Source organism: Apteryx rowi, unplaced genomic scaffold (assembly GCF_003343035.1).
Source record: "Apteryx rowi isolate R43461 unplaced genomic scaffold, aptRow1 scaffold_263, whole genome shotgun sequence".
In the NCBI taxonomy this organism is placed as follows: Eukaryota; Metazoa; Chordata; class Aves; order Apterygiformes; family Apterygidae; genus Apteryx; species Apteryx rowi.
Genome location: NW_020449008.1, coordinates 1,141,552 through 1,157,223, shown reverse-complemented (window position 1 = coordinate 1,157,223; position 15,672 = coordinate 1,141,552). Strand labels below are relative to the sequence as shown.

At 37.6% G+C, this 15,672-nt stretch overlaps 1 protein-coding gene across 1 annotated transcript in view; it reads left to right on the top strand.

Moving 5' to 3' along the window:
* The window catches only part of SHISAL1 (shisa like 1), a 60,899-nt gene that overhangs the window by 32,499 nt on the left and 12,728 nt on the right, over positions 1-15,672 (top strand). The window contains exons 2-3 of the mRNA XM_026067841.1: positions 5,300-5,398; positions 12,408-12,621. Of these exons, the coding sequence (XP_025923626.1) occupies positions 5,332-5,398; positions 12,408-12,621 (281 nt within the window). The 5' untranslated portion in view covers positions 5,300-5,331. The remainder of the gene's footprint in view (positions 1-5,299; positions 5,399-12,407; positions 12,622-15,672) is intronic.

Below are 15,672 nucleotides of genomic sequence, written 5' to 3'. Positions count from 1 at the left end.
GGAAAATGACTTCCATGCCTCAAGAGAACACAGGAGGAAGTGGAGGGAAGCCTATCACTACAACTGCCACCCTGGCATGATTTCCCAGAGCCAGGACACTGGCACTTGCTGAGATTTGAAGGCCTGCAGGAGATGAGTGTGAAAAGAGAGAGACATCTTTAGTTATGTCACATGCAGTGGAACATTTTTACCTGTATAGTTATGTCTGTGTGTAGGTGTACCTGTCTCAGTATAACAGTGGCACACCAACATACCTTTTAATTAACATTATGAGAATTAGTGGAAGCTGTATGGCTCTTTGCACCTTTGCAGTGTTATAATTTTATTTACCTTGGAAGAATTGGTAGCTATTAGGATATTTATTAGGACCTTCTGGGCACTAACAAAATACAGAATTATATCACAACCTTTCCAAAAATTATGGAGCCAGAAGTAAGAGGAGGTATAGAAAATATATTCTTAAAGGAAGGATTATAAGACCTGGAAGTTGTTAGTCTAAGAAAAGACTGAGTGAAGATATGACAGCACTTTCTGTATGTATTAATTAAGGCTGATAGAGAGGTGTAACTGATGTATCTGCAGGCAAATGGTTCTCCAGCTCTATTGAGGATATGATGGGCTTGAATCGTAGCAAGGGAACTACAAGTTAGACATGAGATTAGAGAAACACTGGAAGTGGATTGCTCAAGGAGGCTGAAAAAAACTCTCCAGTGATGGAGGTTCTGAGAACTTCTCCTAAGAATGGTTTAGATGTACTTAATTCTGTGATAGAAAGGTGGATTAAATGACTTCTTGAATCCTTACTGGCCTATTCTTTTATTCTATGCAGAGAACTAACTTGAGAGAGAGTGCTGATGTATTTAATAAATTCTCTTGCTAGCACCTTTTGTTCTTTCTAATAACAAAAAATGCAAAATGTGTAATGTCTCTGAAACATCTGTCTTCTAAACATAGCTTTTCTTTTTCTTTGAAGTAAGGGAAAAATTATTTCTACATAAAATCTCCTTGCCACATGAAATGGCAGCTTTTCTTTCCAGTGATTCACTGATTCCCTTCTAGAAAACAGCTAGATAAAACCATAAGGGTAACCAAAGTAGTGTACATAGCAGCAAAGAAAGAGCTAAAATGTCACAGGGTGTGACTAAAAAGGAAAATATGGCGTAGTGATCTGATGCATAGATTTGATCATTGCACCTAGAGTACATGGTGAGGAGGGAGGTTAAAGGCAAACAAGTTCAGCTTCTGTAGTGGTGGTGAGGTTAGAAGCTACAGCACAACCAAAGACTTGGTCAGTAGAAGCAAAAAGCTACCCACCTGTTGTAGCTCACTTTGATGTCTGTTCTCCCTGATTACAATATCACAGCAGCATTCTTTTGAATTTTGTTCTCTTTAAATAATTCATCATCACATCTTCTGATAGGGAAAGCAGTATTCCTAACGTAAGCCTTATTCCATGACGAGATAGCAAAGCACTTTGAAAAAAGCTGAGTAAGGACCATTATTTCCATTTCACATTAGAGATGTTGAAACAAAGCAAAAAAAAAAAAAATCCTCTCATGCTGTGATTCCTCAACTATTTTTTTAGCCTAATTTATGATGACATAGTTGCACAGATACTTGTGATTGCTAGCAGAGGGAGAAGGTGTTGTGAGGCTAGAAATAGGCAGTCAAGGGATATGGAAGAGGATTCTCCTTCCCACCACAGAGACTGCAAATGAGGAATTGGTGCCTTAGACCACCCATCTAATCATTGATTTAAAGAAAGGAAGAAAACCTAGTCTCTTAGCTTCCAGGCCCTTCATCTTCTCCACTGGATTTGTCATACTTTGTTCAAATTTTATTAAAAAAAAAAAAAAAGAAAAAGAAACACTTTCCTCTTTCCTTCAAATATTATTCTCTAATTTTCAAGCCCCCAGTCAGTTTTGATTAATACTAACCATAACAAATTATTCAGCTATGTCACTGCTAAATACCATGTTCCTATCTCGTTTCCATTTTGTTGGCCTAACATTAGGAAATATTTTGTGTGATTTAAGCACTTTCTTTTACCGTGCCACCTGTTCTCCTGCCTGTCAGTTCCACCTGGCTGATTCAGTTCTAAATAGCTCAGAGACCTCCTCAGTGACGATGCGCTAACTATGACAGTGTTAACTGGACAACAGCATGCTTAAAAAAAGAAAATATAAGTCAAGTAGTGAATGGTTAGAGTTGTGTCTCTCTCTTCCTATGAATGATCATATTCTGTTTAATGATCACTGAATCAGTAGTTATAAAAGTTATAAGAGCATCTCCATATCATCACAAATATATATATGTGTATATATATCTACACACACATATATGTTTCCTGGCTCTGATCTTGCAAGCTGGCACATAATAAAACACAAGCATCACAAGACTTGGATTAAAATGCCAAGTTCATTGTTGCCATTTCTATTGAACCTAATTGAATAAATCTTTCCTTCCCCTCCCTGAAAAGCTTCTAGATTTCTACATACAGTAGTGATTAAAAAATTACCAGTAAGACTCTACTTTCAAAAACAGGCATCTTATTTCCAGTCTGATTCAGTCTTTCGTGATTGATACGCTATATTGTTTTCTCACTGTGCTTGTTGCCTGGTCAAATTGCATGCTACTAAGTAAAATATTTTACAAAAATCTACCATGCTAATATCTTATTAAACAACCTTCATCAACAACAATATCAAGAGAGATGAAATTTACTTTCTGTAGGCCCACAATGATATGCATCAATTATATTATTCTCCTTAATTATTTATTAATTGGGTTCTATATTAACCGTTCCATTAATGTTCTCTAGATCCATTTCAGGCTCACAAGCCTGTAATTACCTGGATTATCCCATTTACTGCTAAAAATGTCATTAGTTTTCTTCAAATGCTCTGAAAGCTGCCATAGTTTCACCCCAAAAATAACTGAAAAAAGAATATATATGCTCCTCAAACAGCTCTTCTAAAATAACTGGATACAAATTACTCAGATTTGCAGATTTAAAATTATGAATGTTAATATCAGCTCATTAATGTCCTGCTAAATTATTCTTGAAATGGAAATATTTAAGTCTCAGCTATACCAAACATCTGTCTCTTCCCAGATGCACAACAGAAGTGCTTATTGATCGGTTCTCTTTTTCATGAACTATTACTGAATCTAACATTTTCCTGCAGTAACGGATCACTATCAGAATTTCTACAGCTTCAGTTTACCCAGGGGAAAAAAAAATCTTACTCATTTTATTCGAAACAATATTGGCAATACTTAGCTCTTTTTATCTTTTTGCTTTCTTGATTGAACTTGTAAATTCTTAACCTCTTGCTTATATTCAGTAGCATTCTTTTTTTTCCTTTTTATGAAACTTTAACTTTAAATCTGCTTGATATTTTAATTACAGAATCACAGAATCACAGAATCGCTGAGGTTGGAAGGGACCTCTGGAGATCATCTAGTCCAACCCCCCTGCTCAAGCAGGGTCACCTAGAGCACATTGCACAGGATTGCATCCAGGCGCGTGATATTAAAGTGATATTCCTTCTGAAAAAAGAGTGGCTTCTTTTGATGCTTAGTGAAATATTCCTAATGTATTCCTAGTTAGCATTCATAGTTTTCTGTACAATTATTTTTTCTTCCAAGTGTTGTGGTATCTAATTGTTTTCCCCTTAAAGGAACTGACTTACTTTAGACCTACAAATATTATAGTGGTTTGGATTTCACTCGTGTTTGCAGATAACAAATGTAATTTATCATAATTTCTTGTACAAAAGTTACCACTAATTTTTAGCTTTGTGATCATCTTGTCTTCATCCGCTAAGATGATTTGTTGCAGAATCTGCTTGTGCTGGACGCAGTATTTCTTGTTAGTGAGCAATCTGTTGTCTATAAAAGTTTTGTAGGTAGCTTTATGTCTTCCCTCCCATGCCCACATATGTTACTCAGAATTTAGTTATTCATGATAATGCTGATTTTTCTTTTCCCTCTTTGTTACATACAGGTGCAATTGTCTTGGGGTTTTAATTTGATTCAGTAGCCTGTAGTAGACACCAATTAGTAAACTACTTTGTAGTTATCTATTATAGCACTGATTTTAGAGCATTTGGCATCATATTGCTCTTGAGCTGTCAGTGTCTTAGAAACAAGCAATATAATTTTTGATATAAATTGCCATTTTTCTTTAATTTTTCTATGTTGCTCCTTTATAAACACCTTAAATTGTTGTCGTTGTTGTTTTTAACAATCCAAGAATGTGACTCACCCCCGGCAGCCTTCAGTGTACCAGCTAGGTGGAATTTCTTCTCCCAAATGAGCAATTCCAGGCTTTCTGGTTTATAGCCCAAGCTCCCAGGATTGCTGTGCAGGCCATTGAAGTACCTCTTTATTATCCTCTGCTGTCAATGTGAGTTCAGGATGCTGAAGAGCTTATACGTCCATTGTTAGTCTGTGTAGCAATGACAGCAGGACAGGGTACTAAGACATTGCTATTGATGCTGATGGTAATGTTTGTATTGGGACAGAACCACTGCTACGCTTACAGAGCATGCAGCTGGTGAAGTTGAATCAATGTGCATATAGAAACATTCTGAATCTCACAGCTGTGGGGCTGTTCTGCAAAAAACTAGGATAGCCTTTGTATGACTACTGCCAGCCAAACTGCGAGGAAGCCAGACGAGGAAGCAGACAGGGGAAGCAGATGGCAACATATAAGTATGCATCACATCTCACCCTCATTTCCAGGAACACAAGAAATAACAATAATCCCATGAAATGCTTCAATTCTAATGAAAAAAAATTTTTTTGAGATATTTCCAACCAGCTTAGTTGCTCGACCCACTTTCTGAACGACTGCACCCTCTAATGGGGTAAAACAGAGTGACTTTCAAAGCAGACTTTATTTTTATTTTGTTTGTATTCTTCCAGTTCTTACAGGCATAATACAGCAGCCCATTCATGTTAACAATAAAACAAGCATGCTTTTGCTGAGTTTAGATTACAGGGGAAGTGTGAATATCAAAGAACTTCATATGATTCATCTCTACTCATTGTTAATGAAAGGTGTGTAAATAGTTGTTTACATTCATGGTGAAATAAAAAGGAATTTTAACAAAATCCTTGAAAGGAGAATTTATTTCACTTATAAAATCCAGTCCAGAAGAAAAGTATGTTTTTTTTCTTGTTTTATGAAGTAGTTTCAGCTTACCAAAGCTTTTTGTGGAAGCAAAACTTTGAACAAATGAAGGTGAGATGAAACAGACACTTAACCATGATGTCGTGTCTTGTCCAACAGGTAATTCTCTAATGGACCAATGAAAGCCAACGATGACAAGTTGTGGTCAACAGTCCTTGAATGTGCTGATGGTTCTGCTTTCATTACTCTTGTCAGCAGGTAACTTTTATGCCAAAAATTTATCTTTCAGTGATGCGTGTCACAGGGAAAAAGTAGTTCCAATTTAATCCTGGATTACTTCAAAACTAACAAGATCAAATGGATTGTTCATTGAGTAATGAATAAATAAATAAATCAGCTACGCATTTAGTAATTGGAAGCTGGAATTTGAAATGCAATTCAAAATTCGGTTTAAGAAGGCAAAAGTAATGGGACACTGACAAGGACACTGTTTTGATGCTTTAGCTTTTCAGCTCATCGTTTAAAAAAAAAAAATAAATGTCTGCATCACTATACAATCCAACCATTTTGCTAAATGACCATGTATTGAAAACAGAGCAAAAGACTGTCTATTGAAAACAGACCAAGTAGGGTTCCAAATGTATATTTTTATGCATGCACACAGGAGTATGTGAGCATGCGAAGGACTGAACTTGGAACTTCAACTGTTCTTGTAATAAGTACATGTCAGAGGTGATGTAAGTTATCTTACATATATGTAAAGAAAAATGCATGACATCGTGTTACACAGATAGTATGTCATTTTCCTGATCAGTATTATTCTATGTAAATGTACAATTTTACCTGAAGAATTCACTGGACCAGGGAGTGCGCCCGGGGTTTTCCCACTAGATGTTTGCTAGATCTGCCCTGGGTGTTTCCTATTAGTGCACAGAAAGGATTTGTGCAGAAATCTGTCAGTTGTTACACTGAGAATTAATGGAGCCCTATGATTATTAGTTGCATTTTTTTCTTCAAGAGATGTCTATGACATTAAGGTTTTCTGTAATGATGGGATAATTTTATTTTTAAAAAATTAAAGGGATCTCAGTCCAAATAATTTGGTGCTAGGAATTTTAAACTTCTAGCACAACCTCTTCTACCCTCCATTCTTGAGGTGTTTTTAATTCAAAGAGATTTTGTTTTATCCACCATTACTCCTTATTCATATCCCCAAACACTACTTAAAACTTTAACGAGCATTATATATCTTCATGCTCCAGTAACAATTGTTACTGTACTGTGTCTGCGTTATCCTTATAACACTCAGTATTATATCCTCATCCATTAGTTCAGTGTGCATTTTGTTGCCTGCAGTCTTGTTACTCATTTGCAAGCATTCTAGTTGATTTTTACTATCGACAGTTCATTTTCTAGCTGTAATTGACACAGTCCTCCTGTTAGTAAAATTATAATATTAGCAATTGACCACTGCTCTGCCTAATCTTAAAAGGTTCTCTTGCTTTACAGTCCTTCCACTGATATCCCTATGTATGGCGCTGCATCCCTAGTTATGTAACTACCCTTCTTCTGTGTACTAGAATCAGGGATAGGGGTTATAGCAGCCTCTTCGTCAGAAAGCTGTTTTCCTGGTACATAAATGAAGCCAATTATTCAAGAAGAATTCGGTGCACGTAATCCAGGAATCAAACAGCACAAAACTTTTCCAGCAGCTCCAGTCTTTCTGTTCATTTTTATTATGTTTTCAAACCCTTACCATTCTTTTCAGGGAACTTCTAGTAGAGATCTCCTGAGATTCCACTTCTGCAAGCATTTTCCTCAAGATAATATAATTGTCTATGTTCCAATTGAATGGGACACTAGTATTACACTGTGTGTGCAAACAGAAGTAGTCAGCCACTGGTATATATACACTTACTCTCTCAAACCCAAGCATACAGCAACTGTTCTGACTTGTTTTTCTCTTAGGAGAAGAAATACGCTGCCTCTGAAGTACAACTTCTTTATTTGAGACTAATTACATAGAGTTTTTACATAGTTTGTCTATAAATGCCAGAAACTTGTCTTTGTAAATATGTGCCTTATCTTCTCACTGATCTTCAGTTATTAGTATTCTATTATCTGACATTCATTACTAGCATGTAGCGTGCAGGCTTAATCTGGAATGATCAAAAGTCTTTATGCCAGCCTAACTCTGCTCCTTGGGGAGTTTCATTACTGACATCTGTAGGCGTGGGTTTAGACCCTTGCTAACTTATACCCACATTTTTACAAGACTTGAATGAAATTTATTATATATTATTTTGGAGGCAGCACAAATATAAAATACTTGTCCAAGATGCATCAGCTTCCAAAAAGGAAAACTATTGGCTTTATGCAGTGAGAATGGCAGAACTAAAGGATGCTGCTCTTTTTTAAATGATACAAACATCATTTTTAAACTGAGCTGAAATGAAAACCTAATGGCAAGACTCTTTTTGACTTCACTAGATTTACAGACTTCTATCTGTAAGATCATGCCTCACTTTCAAGTTCTTGATCTACTAAGATGTGCAGACTTAAATTTTTAAAAACTTTATGTATGGTTGAAAACTGCACTTAACTGGAAGCATAACTATCATTAGCTCCACAAGGCACAGTGAAAGTTAGGACACAAGTAACAGACAAGTTCCCAGAGCAGCAGTTTTCAGGGCCTGGTTTTCATTGCATCAGTGGCAGCAGCAGCAGAGCAAAGGTGTGCGTTCGGACACCAAGCTGGTGGCTCAAAACGAGGATAAAGTTTGGCAGCTTTAGCTGTGTGTCTAGGAAGGAGATGTAATTGCCCAAAATGAGCAAAATTCTCTCATGGTAGGGAGAAACAACTCTGAAAAGGAAGGCCTGGGTTCAGAGTGGGTAGGCTGTGGCTCTATTAAAAAAAGGGTGAAATCAGATTGAGAATACAGAAACTCTTTAGGCTGATTTTATTTTAATGTGAAAACATCAAGAGCACAAGGCCACACAGTTTTAGGATATGTGGACACACTAATTGTACTGACAGCACAGCGAATGAGTAATAAAGGAAGGAGCAGCACGCAGTCATGCTAGAAGAATATCAGTCTGTCCATTTTAACTCTTAAATATATACTTTGCAATAATGCTGATATTTAAGTTCCCTTAATGGGTTGAAACACATTTATAAAATCAGTGATGGCAGAAAGACTCGTATTAGCATGCAAAATTTTACAGATTATTTGCACGTTACAGTAATTTTCCTTTGGAGTAGAAAATGAATGTTCATATAGCAGAATTATCAGAGGATCTCAAATGATTGGGTTGTGCCAAGTAAAATGTATACATGTGAATATTTCTATGAATACATATAGAAAGCTTATAATGACCAGCCACCTCTGAAAACTTTTGGACTTTACAAACTTGGTAGCTCAATTAAAAATATAATCAGTATTACACAGATCTAACTAGAAGCAGATAGGAAAGTAACATCAGAGTTTAATGTACACTGTCTGTTTATTTTTCAGGTAGAGTAGATAAATCTTAAGATGAGCTGAAATCAGTCATTTGAAGCATGACAGACTTCTCTAGAAATGTGTATGAACACCTTCTCAGTAATACATTTCAAAGATAGTGTGAGAATTTACACAGGCAATTCCACTTCAAAAACATCTGCTATCTTTGCAACAGGCAAATTAGAGCCTTTCAGTCACACTACTTTTATCTAAAGAATTTCTGTAGCAATAAGGCTTTCTAATATTCAGATTGGCTTCATACACATGCAAGATTGAAGTGTGCTTATTTTCAGAAAATATACCTAGTGAAAAAATGTGCTTTGTTTACTAGATCTCTGATTCCCAGAACAAACACAGGCAGCAAGTAAAATTAGACAGATTACAATAAATCGATTTTTTTTTCACTGACTGGCAAATTCTGACCAAAATTCAAACATCATGGTATACATTTTCTTGTGTATGTATTTTAATCACTGACACACATTTTAATATTTAAGTCTTTGCTTAGCAATACATCTTTATTACAGACTTAATTCATGCTCTGACCTGACATTATCTTCCATTCTCCCTCTCTTCTGTAGCCACCCTTCCCCCAGCTTTCACCCCAAACAAGTTTGACTTTAATTTTGCTTTTAAAATGGGCAAAGGATCTGTGTAGGGCTGTAGACTAGGAATATGGGCTGGTAAGAAAACCATTTTGCAGTGAGGAGTAAGCTAAACCCCTCGAGATCCTATAGCCCTCCAGTGCATTCTCACAGTTCGCAACATGCTCAAGAAAGAGCAATTTCTCTCTCTGAGTGCTGGGCCAGAATAATGTCAGAAACATGGAAATATTCATTAGTTTATGAAACATAAAGAACTAGTTTTGATTCTCACGACATGAGCTAGATACATATACAAGTCAGGTATAGCTTGGCAGGGCTGCTGTTCTTTTGGTGTTCTCTAATCTGGGTGTAATTCACCTAAGCTAAGTTTGTAGTAGACATATGAAAAATGACGGGGTTTTTTACTATCCTATTCACAAAGCTTTTTCCCTTAAAAGGTCCCAAACTTGAAACCCCATCTATACTAGATTACTATACTAAATTACTGTTATGTAAATGATAGTAGTAATGTTAGTTTTTAAAGGAAAAGTAAGTTAACATATCTTCAGCCATAAAAGCCGTTAGACCTGCATTTTGAAAAAAAGTTGATGATTCCACTGATAACGCATGAAAAACAAAATCTGTGTTGCATGCCAGGGCTTTGCACATAACAAAGAAGACGGGGAAACTCTGATTCTTAGAATAGCTAATATAACCAAAGTACAGATATTCCAAGTAAGAAGGAGCAGGTCAAAATCACTAAAAAATGACAACTGCCAAATTGATCAGTTTAGACCTGTTATATTTTCTTTACAGATACAGCAGATGTAGTACATACTTTAATCCACAAAAATCACTGCTGCAACATCTTATTCTGATAAGAGATTTGTAATTTCAAAAAACATTATCCTTCTGGATAGGGAGAACACTGCACAAGACAGAGGAAAACAAAACCCGGAAACTGAAAGACAGGCATGTTTCAGGATATAACCCATAAAGGAGAAAAGTGGAAAGAAATTTTCCTTACTAGAGGGTTTATTGGACAACTTTTCCACTGTATAGCACGGTTGTGTCTTCCTTTGAAGCATCTGAAACTGGCCATTTTCACAGAAGGATTAGATGGATACTCTACTGCTAGATAGTGTTAATAAAAATACCATGGATAAACATCACCACTGAAGCGCAGTGTGAAGGTTGTCACCTCACTTGTATTTATTAGGTCCAATAATATAACTTAAAAGCCAGCTTCTTGATCTTGAAGAAACTTACAGTAGAACATTAGGCAGGTGTTACCTTGACCCGTCAATTTGTATGACTGTACAAATTGAGGTCAATTTACTATATTTGTTGACATCAGGCATAGACTCACCTTTTTCCTAGTAATGATGACTAGTGGGACTATGCGTACTGTTTAAGATAAGCATGTAATGCATCCTTGTAAACTGGCAGCAAACATTTGCGAAACACTTGGGGCCTTTAAGTGCTTAACCACGTGCATCTAAATGCCATTTGACTTGCCCTCGAACTTCCACGTGTGGACAGGACCTGAAAGCTGGAGGCCAGGCAGAACAGGTTGGGGAATCCCAGCTGGCACTGGAGTCCTGTATTTAAGCAACTGAATCAAGCTCCTGTTCTTGTTAGAAGTCAGATACCTATCTCTAATAGCTCTACTTGGTTTAGGAATTTCTCCCGTGCCAGGTTTTGCATTCCCTATTTGTTTTAGGTCAGCTTCTCAAAATACAATAGATACATAGATAAAACTAAAATTTTCAGAACTTGGGACCTTAATTCTGATCCCCCTTAATCCTAATTGCTATGTTAATTAGGAGCGATGTAGGAAATTACTTTTTCAAATAAATACATACTTGTGTAATTATCTGCTTTGTGGATTTTGTGCCACAATTTCAACATGCACTTTTATTGCAAAACTTAGGGGGTCCCAATTCTGAAAACCTAAGTCTAAAGAAAGAAGATTTCATTACCAGTTATAGAATCCTGAGATTTGAACACAGATTTTTTCCTAGGCAGAGCAAGAACAGTTATGTAATTAGTTTTCTGAAAATCTATGTTCCTTTGGAAGTAGAATTTTTATAGCACTTTAGTTCCTGACTCAATTCATCTACAAAGGGATTTTGTCCTCTGTTAAAGCAGTGATGACAGGTATATGTACATGTGTGTGTCTTTTCTGAAAAAACACTGATATGAACAACAGTTGCATTATCATATCACTCCTTAGCCAAGATTACTTTCTCCTCTGGTATACTGTGCTTTCCTGATACTAGATGCTGGTTCATCTATAATTTTAGGAACAGAGCTGAGGTATGGGAAAGGAGCATAGCTGCCACAGGATCTATAATCCACAGAAATAGAGGCAGGTAGTAACAGGAGCTTCTAGAGGGTGATTTGGATTGTTGTGTAGTGATTGGCACACAACAATCAGCCTCGAGTCTGCATTTGGAGGATATATATGGAGAGCATTTAATTTTTTTCAGGAAAACTGATAGTGAAATCAATGTGACATACTCCTGGAAAAAATGTTTTGAAAGATGCAATAACATGAGAATTAAATAAAGAAGAAAAGCAGGAATGCTCAAGAATAGCTGTGTTTCTGTTAGTTCTAGATACTTGCAAATTCAGAGTTATTCAGATCTGGTATGCTGTTTTGTACTTTTTATTTCTAGCACAGTGATCCTTATCAAAGAATGACGTTTACAATGGAGCAGATATTTTTGACACAATAAGAGTGACTATAAATCATGTACTGCCAAACTTTTACTGCAGTTTTTATATAGGCTTTTAGCTATAATGAAGCAATTCCAGGAAGATCTAATATGAACATTGTTTGGTCTTTGTGAGTATCTATATATTTAAACCAGCAGTGCAAAACTGTTTCCCTAAATATTTTTGTGTTCCTTGGCATGGAGGATATTTCTTCTCTTCCTTTAAAAAAATAATAATAATCAGAAACACAATAATAGTAAAAGTAAAAATATTGCAAAACGCTAGATATTTTAAGCTTTTAGTGCTAAATATTATTATGTCGAAATCCTGAAGTATCTTATTAGTGTTTTCCAGAAATCAAAGAGCAATTGTTTAAGCTTAATCAAAGAAAAATTACAGTTCACAACATACAGATAACACAAGTGACTCACTAAGCCAATATCATTCTTTGTTTTACAGCATTGTGTGCACATTTTCGGGTCTGCGAGCCATATACGGACTACAAAGGTCGCTACCACTTTGGTTTTCACTGCCCACGTCTTTCTGACAATAAATCTTACATCTTTTGCTGTCACCATAACAACACAGTATTTAAATATTGCTGCAATGAGACAGAATTTCAGACTGTTATGCAGATGAACCTAACAGGGAACGCAGATGGATATATGCATAAGTAAGTAAATGAGTTTTAAAGTACTCTTCACTGAACTGTTTTTGATCTAATAACATAGTCTGACATGTTCTTAATGATGGAAGCAATTAGAATAATTGTACATACATAGAAACATTGCCAAAAGGTTTTTGCTGTTACAGAACTTTTCTAAAGGACAGGATATTTTACCTTTGCTTTTATTGCTTTGATACCCCCTATAGACATTGCTAGGAGAGCATAGATGTAAAAGTTATATTAAAATTTCTCTCCCTCAACCCAAACTAATCCGAACTATGTTGAAATGTGTACCAGTCAAAATACACCCCAAAACTGTCAGTAGGGGAGAGAGGGAGGGCGTTGATATTGTCCATACCAACCTAAATGTTTTGCATGGCTACTGCTATTTTGAATCTCTGCACATTTTGCATATAAATCTCTTGTAATCACTGACCTTGGGGAATAGGACATACTTGCTTATATACCCAGGTTGTATGGTCTCCTTGCCTGCTACTTGAGATACTTTGCTATGTATGTATATCTTCCGTGCAATTCTGGGGCCTGTCCTCAAAGATAAATATCAGTAGCTTTTTTTCCAAAGAGCTAATAAGTAGCAAGTAGATCTTCATTACTGTTTACATATTTATGATGACAAAATCTCCCCTTGTGATATGTGTCCTTTTTACTGTTTGATGTTCTGGCCACACTAATCCACTGTAATTTCTCTGGTGGAGAGGACAACTTTCACCTGGTGTAAACCCCCAGGGTCCATTTCTGATCTCTCTGTTCTCCCCTGCCATTTTATTCCAGTATCCAGGCACTCCAGGGCAAGGAAAGGACAGATTAAAGACAACTGGAATTCCAGTCTATTCATTTCTGGCTACTACAGGGTTTTTGGTGCTTTCTTCTGCCGTGCAAAAGTCAGTTGGAGTTTTGTCATTCTTTTCTATGGAAGCAGATGTGAGGCAGCTAGGAGACTATAGTGCTGGAATACTAATGTCAGCTATTTTAAGTCACAGTGTGGAGCCGCGTCCAGCAACAGCCAGCTCACAGTTAGCTGTTGTCTTCCCTAACAATCTTCTCTCTTACAGCTCTGCCTAGAAAAGCTTGAGTCTTGTGTAGATAAAGAAGTTGCATGCTGTAACTTCTTCTACAGTTGCAGAAGTGACAATCACTCAGTTAAATTGGTATGAAGAAGCTTTTATGCTATGTAGTGTAAAAGAAAGATAAAAATAGACTCTACCCATATAAGATACCTTTAAATCGAGTTGATTCTACACTGTCTTGTTACAGCACACTCAGCTATGCACTTGAGGTCAAATTTCCTGCCTTGGCCTTGTGGTGCCTTTGGGAACATCACGGGAACTTACCATATGGAACACTGGGGAGATGCTTCAGGTCCAACAGGCCCATTAAAGGCCATCCATTTTTTCCCACTCTTTGTGCACTCTGGACATTCCGGAAATTGGTAGCACTCTCATCTGGGGCTACCCAGCTCTGCCAAAGCATATCCCTCAAGGTAACCTGGCAGAGTCTATACCACTGCCTCATAATATGCCCCAATGCAAGATATGCTCTATATACATTCTGTAGTAAAAGTAGGACGTGCTTTCCCATTGTTCACTGGGATGACCATGCTGCCACAACAGCAATTAGGTGCCTGGCTGAAGGGAGGTCCACACAGTACTCTCAGTACAGAAGGGTTATGCACATTGTCACAAACGGAGGCAGAAACTGCTTCACACTCAGAATCAGAAAAAAGAGAGTCCCAAGAATGGACTAGTGTGGCAGTAGCCCCCACACTTTTCCCACTCTTTGGTTTGTACACGAGAAGTTTGCTTTGTTTCTTCCCTTCTTGGTCCCTGTGTCAGAGTCCAGTACTCTCTGACCACGTTCTTTTAGATATTCCACACGTGGAGAGTGCAATGTTTAATATAAAAGTTTACTTTGAAGATATTTGATGTTACATGGGCTTTTGATTTAGCAGAGTGATCCAGCAATATACTGAAATCACAATACAAGTGTATACTTATACAGTTCAATCACAATACCAATGTGATTGCCATTACCTGTCTCCATAATATGCTCACCATCACAACGCTGGGCGTCCCCAATCTCTGGGAAGGAATAGGTGGGTAGAAGCCAGCTCAAGCCCATTGCTCTCTTCAAAATTCCTTTGTTAGTTGTTCAGGTTTTATACTCCTATGTTGGGCTGAGCCACGTATACACTTCCCCCATGCTGATCTGGCTAATTCAGGGAAACATTCACATTATTTTGATAAACTCAGGAAGAAATATTTACACCTGGTCCAGTTAACAGCTCTGGCTGCTTATCTAAAACAAAGGCCACCCTCCAGTCCCCTTTGTGTTGAGATAAAGTCGGTTCTTTGTGCAACAGCAAGGATTAATGAGCCGCATCCTACCCTGTTCCTGGACTTCATGGGGCACCTTGCCCTCTGAGTCTTCTCCCACTGTAGGGGTTATTGGTCGGTCACACCCTGTAAACCCTGCACCAGCACTACCAGGCAACCAAGTCTGCCTAACTAGCCAAGCTGTCTAAAGGCAGCTTTATCACAGAGTTTGGGATGTTAACTGGCCAATCATAGTACTGCCAAGTAGAAAGCCAGTGCCTCATGCTTTTCTAATATCTCAGCAGCTACTCAATGTGACCATGGCCAGAAGTTACTAAGGTTGGCCACGCTGCCCGCCTTTCACCAACACCCTGAAATGGCCAGGGCAATCAGCCACTTCCCAAAACAGACATGCACAGAGGAACAGGTATGGTCTTTGACTGTGAAATACACCCTGGGATGTACAACCTTTCTCTGCCTCCAACCTCCCCTGTGTGCATGCCCACACACACAGAAATAAATGTACCTTGCCATGTGAAACTGCAGGATAGCTGTCATAGCCAAAAGGCCTTTACGTAGTGCATGGCATGAACAGGTCTGGAGCAGCCTGAAGGAACTGTGGGAATCTAAAGTGTGGATGCAGACTGACTGCTTCAGCACATGGTGATTCAGTAGGTGGATCTGCTTGCAGTAGCAGGGCATAGGGAATACATGGTGTCTTTGG